The sequence below is a fragment of the Ictalurus furcatus genome, chromosome 2 (assembly GCF_023375685.1).
Source record: "Ictalurus furcatus strain D&B chromosome 2, Billie_1.0, whole genome shotgun sequence".
Taxonomy (NCBI): Eukaryota; Metazoa; Chordata; class Actinopteri; order Siluriformes; family Ictaluridae; genus Ictalurus; species Ictalurus furcatus.
The window spans coordinates 39537082-39551880 of record NC_071256.1 but is presented as its reverse complement, the minus strand read 5'-3'; the positions used below and the strand labels follow the sequence as shown (position 1 = coordinate 39551880).

Genomic DNA, 14799 nt, shown 5'->3' with positions numbered 1-14799 from the left:
TAGCACCGTATCAGCTCTGGCCTGAGTTACACGTGTGTTTGTGGTAAAAACAGTCAGTGAGGGGGAAAGGGTGTTCCCTGAGTTTAACCAACATAGAAGATCAAATTCAGTAGACACAAAACAAAGACACACACACACACACACACACACACACACACACTCAGAACTCTTGTGTAAGCCATCTGATCAGTGTTTTAGCGCCTGGCCTTTACATCCTGCTGCTCGTAATTAAACTGATCCTGTTCATGAATTTAAAGGAGTGATGTTGGATTGGTCTGGAGTGGTGACTCGTCCTGCGTCCTGCACCCGCACATATTCATCACTCCGGACCCCGGGGCAGTAATGTTTCTCATTTGGGGAATTCAGGAGCAAGCCGGTTTGGGGACAATGAGTTCCAAGTGAAAAACCTGCGCTACCTTCACTAATGAGACGAGAGCACAGAGAGTATATAACACCGACACGGACGAGGATGTGACACTCAACCCGAGAGACAGAGTCATCACCGAGAGCGTGGACCACTGAACTACTGAACTACTGAAGAAGAAGAAGAAGAAGAACTAGAAGAATGGCTCGATGCTGTAAATGCACCAGACTGCACCTGGCAGGTCAGTGTTTAATGATTGTCTCTAATTCTTCTGTCTTTTCCTCTTCCATCTTTGTTGTTTAGAGTAAATATCTCTTTATTCCCTTCTTCAGTTTCTTTCATTCTTTCTTCAGTGAGCCCTTTATCCTGGTCAGGGTCACGGTGGATTCGGAGACAGTCCTGCTAACACTGTGCGAGTGGGGAAGTCTTTTTAAAGCAGCAGTGTGTAATATTTAATGCCCTCTACTGTTTGCGGTGTGAAGTGCAGTTACAATAAAAACATTCATATGTTGTCGCCTCATACACACTGAAATGTCATATGACCTGTGTGATGCCTTTTATGGAAAAAAAGAGTTTTTCTGTCCTTTTAAAAAAAAATTCATGTCAAATTTTCCACCACATTTCTTTTAGATTTTATACTGAAACTTTATGTTCCTCGAAAATATTGTCTTCTAAAGAGGGGGAGGAAAAAAACTCATTTCAGACCCTGAACATTTTTAAGCAGAAGCTTGAATCTCTCTGTGTATCAGTGTTGCGAAGACAGTTTGAGGTGTATTTTAAGGAAGCTGTTTGAATATTACAGAGCGCACCTTTAATGAACCTCATTACTGTGTGTGTGTCTCAGTGACAGTGTTGGCGTGTGTCCTCGTCTTCACTGAGGGAGTCAATCTGAACGACCTCCTGGACCGAGCGTCACAACTCTCCGACAAAATGCACTCGCTCAGCACCTCCCTCACCAACGACCTGGTCAGTCAGTGTGTGTGTGTGTGTGTGTGTGTGTGTTTGCCTACTAGACAATGCAATAGTGTACAATTTTTAACCTGAAGATAGAACTATCTGTACCCCAGTCCATTTCCTGCCTCTGTTTACATTCCTACTTGTGAACAGTACTTGTGAAAGTAGGCGGAGTTTCTCTGGAGGGTGTGGGGCGGAGACTAATGATGGACCAGTCCTTTTTCTTTGAACAATGAAATGAACAGTGAACGATCCTGTAGATTACATGATGCTGAATTACGACCCTGTTAGTTTGTTTTAATGGCAGCGATGAAGCCAGGGTGCCAATACTTTGCACTTCATGAAAATAGAGTGAAATGGAGTGTAAAGTTTGAGATGTTATTATAATACAACAATAAAAGCGCGAGACGTGGCGAGGAGACGCACATGAGAAGTAGCCATAGTGCACTATGTAGTGAGCATGTAGACTGGACAGGAAGTTGTCTGGGATTCCGTCTAACCTGAAGATGATGGATTTTATACGGGTCATACTTGACAATAAATTTGGAACCCGGATCACGTTTCCGTTCTCTCTGCGCTGTTTAGGAAAATGTTGACGATTTTTTTCCAGCATGATGAAGGAGGAGCATTGTGAAGAGCATCATGGAGCTGTGGACAGGATAGTGTGTGTGAGAGGATTAGATGAAGGTGTGTTGTGAATGAGGAAGCAGGTGGAGAGTAGACGTGAGGTTGACGTGAGTCAGATAGATGATAGTATGAACATCTTTCTGAATTTCTCCTGCGTTTCTCCATCTTCATTTCCTGCTGTTCCTCTGCAGGACTCTCATTTCTCCTCAGTAGGAGGAAAGCTCATGAGGCCGTCCATGTGCCACACCTCGTCCCTGCAGATCCCCAACGATAAAGATCAGGCCCTCAGCGTACCGGTAAGAGTCGACTCCTGAGTTCTGTGAAACATAAATAAATCACACTGCAGCTGGCCACTAGAGGGCGTAAGAGATGTTCTTCTGTCCTTGACTGACGTTCCTCTGCTCCTCTGTGTGCTGCAGGAGAACGAGCTCCTGTCTCTGGTTCGCTCTCTGCTCATGGCCTGGTCAGATCCTCTCGCTCTGCTGTCGTCTGAGGCCACCAGTCTGCCCCACCCTGAGCGCAACTCCATCAACACCAAGACCAGAGAGCTGCAGGACCACACCAACAGCCTGGGGGCCGGCCTCGAGCGCCTCGGCCGCAAGGTACACGTGGCACGGAGAGTGCAGCGTGTGTTTAAAATCTCCTTTACTGATGCTTTTAACATTGAAGTCAAAGTGAATGCTGTGTACGGTGCATAAGAATTCACCCCCCGCCCCCAAACATCTATTCTTTATATATAAAAAAACATATAAGTTGTGATTGGATAAGTAATCACCCCCACTGGTGTGAACCCCCTAAATCAGTCAATTAGTGTGCAATTAAAGTGTCACATGATCTGAATACACATACTCCTGTTCCTGGAAGAATCCAGAGTGTGTTAGAGAACCGAAACACACAGCATCATGAAGATGAGACAAAGAACGCTCAAAACCTCTGGGACAAAGTCCTGGAAAAGTATCGATCAGGGTTTGGTTATAAAGAAATATCCGAAATTTGGAACATCCCACATAGGAGCATTAAATTCATTATTAATACAATGTAAGGAATGCGACACAACTGCGACTCAAGGAGAACATACACCTAATGTCAGTGAGCGAGTAAAGAGGGGATTAGTCAGAGACAACCAAGAATCTGAGGGAAACTGTGAATGTACCACCATGCTGCCACCACCGCGCTTCACAGTGCAGATGGAGGTCTCGGGCTGATGAGTGTGATCAATTTGCAAACTATTTAGATTTTTAAAATAGTTTAGATGAATCTTAAACATTTCCTCCTGTGAATTCTCCGTTGTGAAACGCACAATATTCATCAGTGTTAAAATGACTGTAGTGTTGAATTTCATTCCTCCAAAGAACTTCACAGGTTCTAACACTTCTCAGCGAACCTCCTGCTGTCTTCCCTGATCAAACTTTCCTACCAAATAACACCCACTCACTGGTTTATTTTGCAGATGGGCTCGTCCCCCGAGTCCCTGTCCTCTCTCCCGTTCAACAGTAACGACCTGGGACAGGACAACATCTCTCGCCTGGTCAACTTCCACTTCCTGTTGTCGTGCTTCCGCAGGGACTCGCACAAAATCGACAGTTTCCTCAAAGTGCTGCGATGCAGAGCTGCTAAGATGCTGCCGGAGATGTGCTGAAGTTCTGTCCTTCTGACGTTTCTCCTCTGAACTTCTCTGAATTCATCAAGAACGGTTTTATTCTCGTACGATTTAAAAGAGTGATGCTGAACGTTTCTTTAAAAAGGGTCGCACGTCTCACACGTTTCACACGTGGTCAGATTCGTGTGTGTCCCTGTCGCAGTAATTTAGCCTTCATACTTGAGTAAATAAACGAGAGAGCAGGACAGAGCTGTGCTTTATCATCGAATTAAACCAGGAAACTGGCGACGCAGCTGGTGCACTGATCTGTGTAGCGTCTCGTGTAACGTAATCACGTTTAATATCAAATAACTGATGAGCCGACTCAAACCTTCAGATCACTCTTTTAACATGCGTATGGCTGGGAGGAACCTTCTGCACTTTATCGTGTTTATAGAAATACTGATTTAGGATCTTAATTACTTTTCCTTTTCCTCATCTTTACAAAACTGCTCAACCAAAAATGACAATAAATCGATATCACGCATCCTGAAAAAGTTCTGAATCACTTCTGAGTTATTACATCACACTCGGGGTTTAATATGGGGTTTTAAATGGACGGGGTCGTTTAAAATTAAACTCCGCCCAGAAAGATTTGCATATTAATGTTTATAATTCACATCTGAACGTCAAGAGTGAATGAAGATTTATTTTATAATGAAATTCTGACTTCTTTCATGGACATGACACTGAAAGGTCATAATTTAGAAGATAAACGCACGGCCATGTGATCTCATCAGTGTGTGTGAGTGTGTGTGTGTGTGTGTGTGTGTGTAAACGCAGTCACGTTGCTGAGGTTGATACCGGCTCGATGTTCATCCTTTAATACAGAAGAGTTCTGATTTAGACCACAACAAAACTCTTCTATCACAGTTAATACCCTGCTTTTACACGGTATTTTTTAAAACTGGACAATTTTGTCGATATTTTAGACCTAATTGTGTGTGTGTGTGTGTGTGTGTGTGTGTAACTCTGCACAGTGAACACTTCAGTACAGTGCGCTTTAAACTGCTGGAACTTAAGCGTGACTCATGACCAAGGGCGGAGTCGAGGAGGAGGTCCCTAAATTGCTTTGAAAACTTTTGTCCCCCTAAACACACTGAAGCTCTTAAACCACACACACACACACACACACACACACACACACCTCATGGAGAAAGCAGTGATGATGGGTAGGTGAAGATCTGCTAGTTTAAATAACAGATGATTTGATTACAGCATCTCTGTAAAGCAGAAATAATGATCCTGAATCGCTTTCTATAGCAGCAGCTCTGACTGACACGAAGCTGCAAAAATGGAGTCAAATAATTTGTTGATCTGGTGAAGTTTTCTGTAAGGAGAGGTTTATGTAACGTATGGAAGGAGTCTCCAGTGTCAGCGCTGTGTAGGAGGTTAAGCTGTAACTGTAAGTTCTAGGAGTTTACGCTTCTTTGCAGTTTCTCGGTAAGTGGGTGCGTTTCTCGTGTGTTATTAACTTCAGGACAGGAACACACGCTCTTATCCAGAGCAACCTACAGCAGATACAGAACAGGGGTAAGAATGAGACTTTCTACTGGCTTCGCTCGGACGTAGTGGAGTAAATCAATCAGAAAGTGAAGCAAGTAACTGGAGCATGATGGATTTTACACAAAGCACACAACCCACTGCTTTTCTTTTTCTTTCCGTTTTTATTTTTCTTAATTTTGCGACCTGCAAAAGATCAGAGCGCGGATCTGCGGATCGTCCTTGTTGGAAAAAGCAGCGTGGGGAAAAGAGCGACAGGAAACACCATCCTCAACAAAGAGGTTTTCCACAAAGAGGCCAGTTCCCCGTCGGTGACGAAAGCCTATAAGATGGCCACCACTGCCCTTCATGGCTGTAACCTGGTGGTGGTGGACACTCCAGGATGGTGCGACACATATCTCTCCAAGGTCGAAATTGTCCAGGAAACAATCCAGTGCATCGACATGTCCTGTCCTGGACCTCACGTGTTCCTGCTGGTGGTGCTGCTCGGTTGCGTCACCGAGGAGGACTCCAAAGCTGTCCAAATGATCCATTAACTGTTTGGAGAAGGAGCCACTAGATACATGATGACCATGTTCACGAAAGGAGATGATCTGGAGGACAAAGGCATCGATACCTGGCCGATGCCAAGGCCGAGCTCAAGAACCTGACAGACAAGTGCGGGAGAAGATACCACATGCTCACCAACAGGGAGCAGAACTGCAACCGAGTGAACATGTTTCTGATGAAGATTCAGGACATGGTGCGAGGGAACGGCGGAAATTGCTACACCAACACCACGTACCAGCTGCTGGACATGTACAAGACGAAAGAAGCCAAGATCCAGAACCAAATCAGGAGCATGGAGAGAGAGAGATGCAAATGAAGGAGGCCGAGTTTCAGTGGAAGATAGCCCTCGTGAAGCAGGAGCAACAGTGGCAGAAGATGCAAGAGTCCGAGCTGACGGGCCAGCTGCTGGAGAGCGAGCTCAAACGGATCCGCGTGGAAACCTCACCGCTTTGGAAGACCTATTAATGGAGCTGGTGCAGTAAGAAGAGAGGAGGAGGGCCGCAGAAGAAGAGCAGCAGATGTTAGAAATGGCCTACGCTAAAGCGTTAGCAGAGGAACAGCAGGAACGTGAGCTGGAATACGCAGAGCACCAAAAGAAGATTCAGGTGGAGTGGAAGATGCATCAGCTTCAGATGGAGGAAGAGGAGCTGAAGATGAGCGAGTCACAGCACAAACAGTGCATGGAGGAGGAGAGGGAGAAGCTGGAGCAGGAGTGAGACCACATGCTGGGAGAGAACACGCAGAAGACGAGCGAGCTGCGCGAGCAGGAACTGAAGACCATGGGGGAGAAAGAAGAATGGCTGAGGAGGAACATCAAGAGGACGTCCTACTGCATCACTTAAATAATCACCATTACAAGGAACACCGGGTAGAACATTTCAGCTCGAGTGTGTGTGTGTGTGTGGTTTAGAAAACTGTGAGGATCCTTTGCTTGTCGAACTCTCTCCGAGTCTAACAAACCTCGCAGATTCAACGCCCATGTTCTCCGCTTTCAGTGCCATGTAAATCTCACGCCCGTGTTTCTACAGGAAAGCGACGTCACGTGATTTACTAACAAACTGATGATCATTTCCACAGAGTAAATTGAACCACGTATACTGTTGATTAAGGTTTCCATGGCACCAAGGACCATCATCAAATAACGTTTACTCGAGTTAAACGCTTCAGAAGAGCAAAGTAAACGGGTCAAACTTCTGCTTTTAGTAAACTTTACACCCGCGTCGACAAATAAAGAAGAAAACACCGAGGTGTGGAGGAGAGCTTCAACACGCCCGTATAACTATAATATTAATCTGCATAAATAAATAAAAGAAACGTTACCAGAGAATAAAAACGAAATAAATAATCCTCATGAATTGAGCTGTTAGTGATCTAATCCATTAATTCTAAAATGATCAAAACATTCGTTCCAGTTTATATTCTCCATTTCTAATTTCTATTCCAAACACAGAACACGGGACCTGAGTGTTCTCTCACACACACACACACTCACTCTCTTTTTCTCTCTCTCTCTCACACACACACACACACACTCTCTCTCTCGCTCACATAATAAGGACAGCAAGATGAAGAAGCATAAAATAATCAAACTGTTCAGGCATGTAAAGTAGCTTTGATTGGTTTCTGCATTTTCATTTTGCCGTCTTTATTACACTCACATACAGAACATTTCTCTCACACACACTCACAGAGTTAACACTTGATCACGTGCTCCTTGGCTTTCACTTTAACGTCACGTGTTTTTCATTTCCACTTCTCCACACGTGGAAGTGAGAACCTTCAGTTCTAGACTCTGTGCAGCTTATTAACCCTCTAACTGAATCGGAGTTTAATACTCCGCATTTCTACAGCGGTGGTGTTTATACCAGACTCCTGCAGCGACAGCATCTCTAAATCTGATTTCTTTCCTTCCTCTGTACAGAAATAAAGCTAATAATAGTAATAAAAAGCACCCCCTCACACACACCCTGTGGAATAGAAGTGTAAAATGTAAAATAAGGATAAATTAAGTGTAGAACCTGTACGCTTCCGGAAGCTCAAACATTCCCCCAGAGTTTCAGTTCAGGTGTACATCCCACAGCGCGGGACACTCGCTAAAGAGGTTGATGCGAGTTTTCTATAAAAACTTTTGAGCCACACAGCAATGAGACAAGATTTTTCTCCCAATTTTATTGTTTTATTAAAAAAAGAAAAGAATGTACTTCTAATGGAGAGAGTTTTAGCCAGCTGTAGCCCAGAGCAGTGATGAATACGAACTGATCCTCTACGCGGAGAACTTTTCTTCTTTTACACCTGTGATAATGACGGATATTAAAACTAAAGGAGACGTGTAGCAGACGCCGAGCCCAGTTTAGTGCGTTACGTTTCTCTAACACTGATTCAGGGGATGGACACCGGCTTTCTAAACGGGTCAGCGCCTGACGTTCTCTCGCCGTGGATCCGTGTCAGAACACAGCTCGGTGCCACTGGTGGTCGGAGTCCGGTTCGTAACAGCGAAACGACTAAAAGACGATCAGTCTGAAATCTGCACCCCTCCCCCCACGAAACAAAATTAGTTTTAAAAACCGACCACGAGAGCTTTAATGGAAAATAAAACCAGAGTGAACCGTTGGTTATCAGAGCGCCCTCTAGTGTCCACACTGACAACGCAGCGTGAGAACAGGACTGCAGGTACGCCTTCACGTTCAGCCAATCACAGAGCCCGGCTCAGGCTCCGAACAGCAGCCTCAATTCATCATAATTTTTAAACACAGAAAAGGGTGGATTAGTAAAAGGAATTTCAAAAATACACCAATGACCGACTTGCGTTTTCCCCAAACATGCAGAGACGCGCTGATGGAGAGGAGCAACCAAACCGTCACAGGAGGCTCATCTTACCCGACTAAATGCTAGAAATCAAAACGGGACAGGTGCGTTGCCATGACAACATGATCCATGACTGCACAACAGGTTAAAGTGGCTGAACATGAACACTATGTACAGGCAAGAGGGAACCAGTGCATGTTCCTCCGTGTGTGTGTGTACGCGTATATATCTATATCCTTGCTGAAAAAAATTCAGTACAGGACAAAAAAAAAAAATTCCTGTGTGAATATTGCACAATAAAAACGCCGCTGCGTCGTCATTGTATAGAAACTCAAAAGTGTCCATGTGTAAGCGTATAAAAGTCCTTCGGTGATCAGCTCAAGAGCACACTCTAAAAGGAACAAGGACACACACACACTGAACATGCACTGATCTCCCTCAGACAACCCCTCCCCACACACACACACACACACACACACACACACACACACACAGAGGAGTTTTAGCGCATCCTGTACTCCGAGGTCTTGGACATCTCACAGAGCTGACCCTTGAAGTCGATATCTACGGTGAAGTCCAGATCTCTCTGTAAAACAGAAGGTGTTGATTAATTCTCTATAACAGCAGCACAGCTGCACATCACAGCTGTATCCATCATTAATGTGCTTGTTCTGATAGGTTAGCGTTTCTATAGCAACAGCTATTTTTTTTTGGAGCTTATAGCTTGGCGTAAGTGAGAACAGGAATCGAGTTCACTGGTGTTCCACAACGTTAAAATTAAATGCTATAAAAAAAATTATGCTCTCAAATAGAAATAGAAAGTTAATAGTTGGTAAATCGGTGCGGTATAAAAGGAATAAAAACTCAGGGACAGTAACGCCAAGGCCTTACATTGTTCTTGATGTTGGGTTTCATGCTGATGGTGCCAAAGATCTCCTCTCCCGTCTTCACAGTCAGATAATCATCCAGATAAAAGACAGTCTGCTTCCAGTGGGTGTACGGAGACTCTGGACCTGAGAAGAACCAAGAATGTATTTTTTTTAAAGAAAAAAATAAAGCTTACAGGTTAACCTCAAAGTTCCTGTACAGTTAGCCTAAATCCCCTAACCAAGGAATACCCAATACAAAATTCTTTTAAATTCTTAAAGAACATGCATGACCCAGTTCTGGTGTCTCTTGAAAGGTGGTTTTCCCCTCAGAACTCAGTCACTGTAAGTGCTCCTGGTATTGAGTAATGAAAGTCTGAACACACTGAAACAGAAGAGATTTTTCCACCTCAATGTGTGTGTGTGTGTGTGTGTGTGTGTGTGTGTGTGCGCACGCACGCGTGCCTACAGCCTGAAGCCTTATCTAGTCCAAGTTTGATCATACCAAATCTTTATCTAAGGATACGTCCATGCGTTTTACCAAAATCACCTTTTGGAGACTCCAAAGGACCCTTGGGTAACCATGTACACGTACCAAAAAGCTACTACTCTTGATTTTTCCTCATAATTTTGGACACTAATGAAAGGTGACCCGAAGAGCCATCATATCACATCCAGCAAACTTATTCATGTCTGAATATAGTTATTGATTTAGTACAGTTTTTATATTTTATTAGTGTTTTCCTTATCCGTTTCGCCATAATTCACCTTCTAAGCTTTTACACTCAAACCACTAGCACTGGTTACGCAGCTTTACACACGGAGTTTTAAACTGAAGTGTTGAGAGTTTTATTGGCTATACACTGCTCCAGTCCTCCACAATCTGCTGCAACAGGATCCAGCTTTTCACCACGGAAAGGGGAAGGCACTTCCCTTCAGCACGGACTCTCACTGGCTATCGAGGGCTGTGGACAGGACATGGACGCTCCTAATGGTTCAAATGAAGTATCAATCAAAAAGGTCAGAGTGCAGCAGCCATTTTGAAGTCAAGAGACCAGGAATATTTACAATGGAACCGAAGTTATAACGGAGGACAGGTGAAAGATTAGGCATGATCATTTGGGATGACGCAGCAGCAGTGTGTGGGAATTTACTGATCTAATGTGTTATGGACTAAATATATTTACAGGATTGGATCGTTTGGACCGTCGACAGTGTAACAGACTGTTTGAGTCAGGATGTTATGGATCAGTGGTCTGCTATGAGGCTTCCTCAGTTTTCGTAACCTGTTGGTGGTCCGAGAGACTGAGACTGGAGCTGCTGTTGTGATCAGATCTTTAAACGGTTTATAATCAGTCAAATCACAAGATATTTAGTCTTACAAAAAGGTATATACCTAAACATTAAAACCACATTATCTGTGCGCGTGCATGCGTCAGTGACAAACACACCTGAGATAGAACTGCACTTCCTAACAGGACGAACACCACACACACATCCGAGAACAATTCTTCCCCAGAATTAAACACAAACATTCGACAATATCAGTGAAACTCCCCTCCTACTGGGAGAAGATAAACACTGCTGTATATTAGCAGCACAATGTCTCAGCCTGCCACAATATTAGGGACAGTGAGTGATCTGCCTCGCCCTTGTTTCCTGTAATTATGATGATCGCTCTTCTTTATAATCATTAATTATTTTACATTCTCCTTACCTTCACTAGTAAATTCACTTTTATCCTGTAATTTTACTCATTTTATCCTTTTTCAATTATTCTGTATACAGTAAGTCTATTGTCCTTAATTGGTACAATTACTTACATTGTTTGCACTATTAAAATTCATATTTTTTTACTTAATCTATTAGTATTTTATTCAGTTTTATTTTATTTCTCGTGTTTACACTACCCTTCCTTTGTACTTGCAAAATGTACAATTGTTTGTCAGGCCAATAAAGCACATAAAAACAAACAGAACCGTAAACAGGTTCCACAGTGACGCACCGGTGGAGAAGCCGGTTCTCTTATGGCAGCGTGTGAACTCGATGTTGAAGTAGGTGACCAGAGCATGGATGTAGTCGTTCCTCTTCACCTGCAGGCAGAAGGGCGAGGTGAAGGACAAATCCTCGATCTTCACCGTATAGATGTCCACCTCCTGAAACACACACACACGTGTTAAGAATATGTTTGTGTACACCGTTTTAATCGGAGTGAGTAAACGGTGAATAATTCCTCCACCTTTATGAGGCAGGAACTGGAGACGAGCTGTTTGGGGTCCACAACGTCCACCAGCGGCTCCTTGATGGCCACCTCCTTAATGCAGGACATGTCAAAGCCATACACGTTCTCCCACCCTGACAGAACAGCGGAGGAAAAGATCTTTAACAGGACACCACCGGGAGAAAACACAGACACACACCAGCAGCGTTCCTGAAGAATGTACCCCCACACACACTCACAGTGGATTTTATAATCCTTGTACTGACGGTCCTCGATAGCGGTGATGTACAGCGTGGCTCTGTCAGGGAAAATCAGTCCATCAGGTTTCTGAAACAAGAGCACATGAACATTATAATAAACCAACATTTACATACCAGCCTCCCAGACACACACACACACCTTAGTAATAATCAAAAACAAACGGATCTGTGTGAATAGTCATTTTTTTACACTCTTAAGGACGCCTAGTCAAATCTAGAACCCTTTGAGGTTCCTCTGTTACACAGAGTTCCTTTATGAGAAAAGCTTCCAAGAAGGACCATCTTATGCCGTTAAGGATCCAGATTAGAAAAAGAACCCAAGAAAGAGTGCATTTTGTTGTTGCATACCCTCAGTAAAGTATGAAAAGAGCATACTCCTTAAGGACCAAGTCATTAAACAAACATACAGACTGTTTAGATAATATATTTCCACGTCATGTGAATTTCTCTTTGTCTGAACATCTCTTCGTCACGAAAGTGAAAAACTGATCATATATTCCTGAAACGAGAAGCGTTTTATAATCTAATTAACATTCAAGTCAAAAATATTTAATGTTTATGAACAAAACTACAAACATTACTATAGTAATATTCTTGAGATGTATGAGATTTACAGTTTAGTGCTGCATGCTGTTACTGACAGTTATAGATAGATATATAATTTTTTAAAGCTAAGGTGTTTGGCACGATACATCATTTATTGTACATATTTGTGTAGTACACCTAGTTCTGAATTACATTAAAGATCTCCGCTAGTTTGGAGGAGATTTCCACCTTGTACTTTTTTACACTAGGAGAAAAGGTTAATATTCTGGCATGTGTTAATCAGGGAGAGAGACGCGAGATCTCTGATCCTCACCAGCCACTTGTCTCGGGCGTAGATGACGGTGTTGAGCATGGACTCGTAGAACAGACAGTAACCCATCCACTCAGAGATGATGATGTCCACACGGTCCACTGGCAGCTCCACCTCCTCCACCTTACCCTTTATAATGGTCACAACTGGAAGAACAGGAAGTGACGGCACAGAAGGTGGATACTCTGATTTACTCATACAGCAGATACGTACATACATGCAGTTTATTCACACCGAGAAGTACAGTGTGTGTGTGTTTGTGTGTAGCAGTAAGGAGAGTATGCTTACTGTGATCCAGCTTGTTGGCCTTGACGATCTTCACCGCGTAGTCAGATATGCTGCTGCACTCAATCTACAAAATCAACACAGAGTTTACACTCCGGACCTCAAACACCGTCCCGGTTCTGTAACGAGGTTCTGCCAGTCTCCTCATCACTATTAAAGATTTCACGACTGTTACACAATTCCAAATCTGAGCTATCTGGAGTAGGTGTGGCATGGGGAAGGTAGAGCTTCTGCAGTCACATGACCAAACAATGCTGATCCTCAATGAGTGAGGCAGAGTATGACAGTGCTGTCAATCAAGCTCACTCAGAATATTAGGCCACACTCACTCAAGCAATTCTACCGAAAGGTGTCCTAAATCTGATGGGGTTGTGAGAGTGAGACAGAGAGCGTGAACGTATGTGTGCACACATGTGAGAGAGAGAGAGAGAGAGAGAGAGAGAGAGAGAGAGAGAGAGACACACTCACACCAATGACTTTCTTGGCCCCCGCCTTGGCTGCAAACATACACAGGATGCCAGTGCCGCTGCCCACATCCAGCACCACCTTGTCCTTGAACAGGTGCTTGTTGTGGAACATGGAGTTTCTGTAGGTGAGTGTGCGGACTTCATCCTTCAGCATCTCCTACAGACAGACAGAAAGCAAGGAGTGAGACAGAAGAACATGCTGAGAGATTATACATGAACGATCCAGACTGGACCTCATGATCTGACCTCATGGATGCCGAAGTGGGCGTAGGAGTCGAAGTAGTAGTCCTTGGACGTCATGTCCTCAGCAGCAGGCTTCTCTGAGCTCTCTCCCTGCGACACCTCCAGGGCAAGGACAGGAACTCATTAACACAAAACACTAATAACCCAGATTAATGATATAGCACTTAATGAAGGAACAATAAATATCCATTAAAGCGAACAACTTCAAAGAACCTCTCTTTCCCTCCCTCCCTCTCTCCATCCTCCGGCTGTGTGCCATGTGAGCAGCTCTAGCCTCAGACTAGCTATTAGCAAAGCAACCATGCTAACAACGTGGAGCTACCAGATAACCACCTTACAGCTTTAAAGCGACGGAATAGTATTCACTCTCACGCGCACATTTTAACTACACAGACTGTGATTAGAATCACTAAAGCTAACTAGCAAAAAAATAAAATCACATGCGTTTTATACTTTTTATTCGCACCCGTTCTCGGACAAATCCCGCCTCAAAACGCGTTATGATAGGCTGCTAGATCAGCCCGCCGCGTGGATAACTTCCGGCCAAGCCAATTACACTATCGAGAGTCCAAGCGACTAGCCAATCGTCGCAAAGGGGCGGGATTTTCCGTAACACGGGTAGTCTACAAAGGAACTAATCCCATGCGGTGTGTGCACGAGCTAATTATTCTGTTAGCTAGCTACCTAGCTAGTGTGATTCAGCGAGAAATTTAACCGCGGACCATACAGAAGTTTAAACCTTATCGAAATGTCCAAACGAACCTTGTAAAAGGAAACGCTTTACTCTTAGTGAATACCGCCACGCTAAAACATTGTACCGTTAGCAGTTAGCGGAGAGTCTTAGGTAAACTAGCGCTAGCTGTTTAAAATGGATGATGCGCAGCACACAATTAGCGCGTAGGTTAAAAAGCGCGTGAGAGCGAGCCTATTAACGGAAATCTGAAGCGAAACACGAGCCTAAACACAACAGGTAATTCTTTCCCTCGCGTACCAGTTTGACCGGGCCGCTCTTTGTGTAGCCGCAGCTCACCTCCATCGTGTCCGCGGTCTCCGCCATTTCGCTGATGAATGATTTGAGTGCCTCAGCGCTGCTACACAACATAAACCCGTCTCCTCTTCCTCCCGCCTCTGCACAGCTGCTCTCTGATTGGTCCGTCGCG

The 14799-nt window shown here is 44.0% G+C and overlaps 2 protein-coding genes across 4 annotated transcripts; one reads left to right on the top strand and one right to left on the bottom strand.

Annotated features, from left to right (window-relative positions):
- Nucleotides 1-214: 214 nt before the first annotated feature.
- On the top strand, nt 215-4108 carry prl (prolactin). Of its 2 annotated transcripts, none has more exons than XM_053619459.1 (5): nt 215-605; nt 1215-1330; nt 2137-2241; nt 2365-2547; nt 3396-4108. In XM_053619459.1, the coding sequence occupies exons 1-5, from the start codon at nt 566-568 to the stop codon at nt 3582-3584; spliced, it is 633 nt and encodes a 210-aa protein (XP_053475434.1). In that variant the 5' UTR covers nt 215-565; the 3' UTR covers nt 3585-4108. The 2 variants fall into 2 exon arrangements, with proteins under 2 accessions (XP_053475434.1, XP_053475426.1); XM_053619451.1 differs by having other exon boundaries at nt 1209-1330; nt 3396-4106.
- A 3672-nt stretch (nt 4109-7780) lies between these two features.
- Nucleotides 7781-14799, bottom strand: prmt1 (protein arginine methyltransferase 1). 2 transcript variants are annotated; one of them, XM_053619438.1, is made up of 10 exons: nt 14670-14799; nt 13643-13738; nt 13398-13553; nt 12933-12996; nt 12648-12790; nt 11768-11855; nt 11547-11662; nt 11313-11463; nt 9333-9454; nt 7781-9027 (listed from the first exon to the last, which is right to left on the bottom strand). In XM_053619438.1, the coding sequence occupies exons 1-10, from the start codon at nt 14739-14741 to the stop codon at nt 8944-8946; spliced, it is 1092 nt and encodes a 363-aa protein (XP_053475413.1). In that variant the 5' UTR covers nt 14742-14799; the 3' UTR covers nt 7781-8943. The 2 variants fall into 2 exon arrangements, with proteins under 2 accessions (XP_053475413.1, XP_053475405.1); XM_053619430.1 differs by having other exon boundaries at nt 14631-14777.

Coding starts and splice junctions, on each gene's coding strand:
- prl (XM_053619451.1), top strand. CDS start 566: ATGGCTCGATGCTGTAAATGCACCAGACTGCACCTGGCAG. Junction 606..1,208: donor CACCAGACTGCACCTGGCAG/GTCAGTGTTTAA, acceptor TGTGTGTCTCAG/TGACAGTGTTGGCGTGTGTC. Junction 2,548..3,395: donor TCGAGCGCCTCGGCCGCAAG/GTACACGTGGCA, acceptor TTTATTTTGCAG/ATGGGCTCGTCCCCCGAGTC.
- prmt1 (XM_053619430.1), bottom strand. CDS start 14,741: ATGTTGTGTAGCAGCGCTGAGGCACTCAAATCATTCATCAGCGAAATG. Junction 11,856..12,647: donor ACGCCCGAGACAAGTGGCTG/GTGAGGATCAGA, acceptor CTCTTGTTTCAG/AAACCTGATGGACTGATTTT. Junction 9,455..11,312: donor GAGAACCGGCTTCTCCACCG/GTGCGTCACTGT, acceptor GGTTCTTCTCAG/GTCCAGAGTCTCCGTACACC.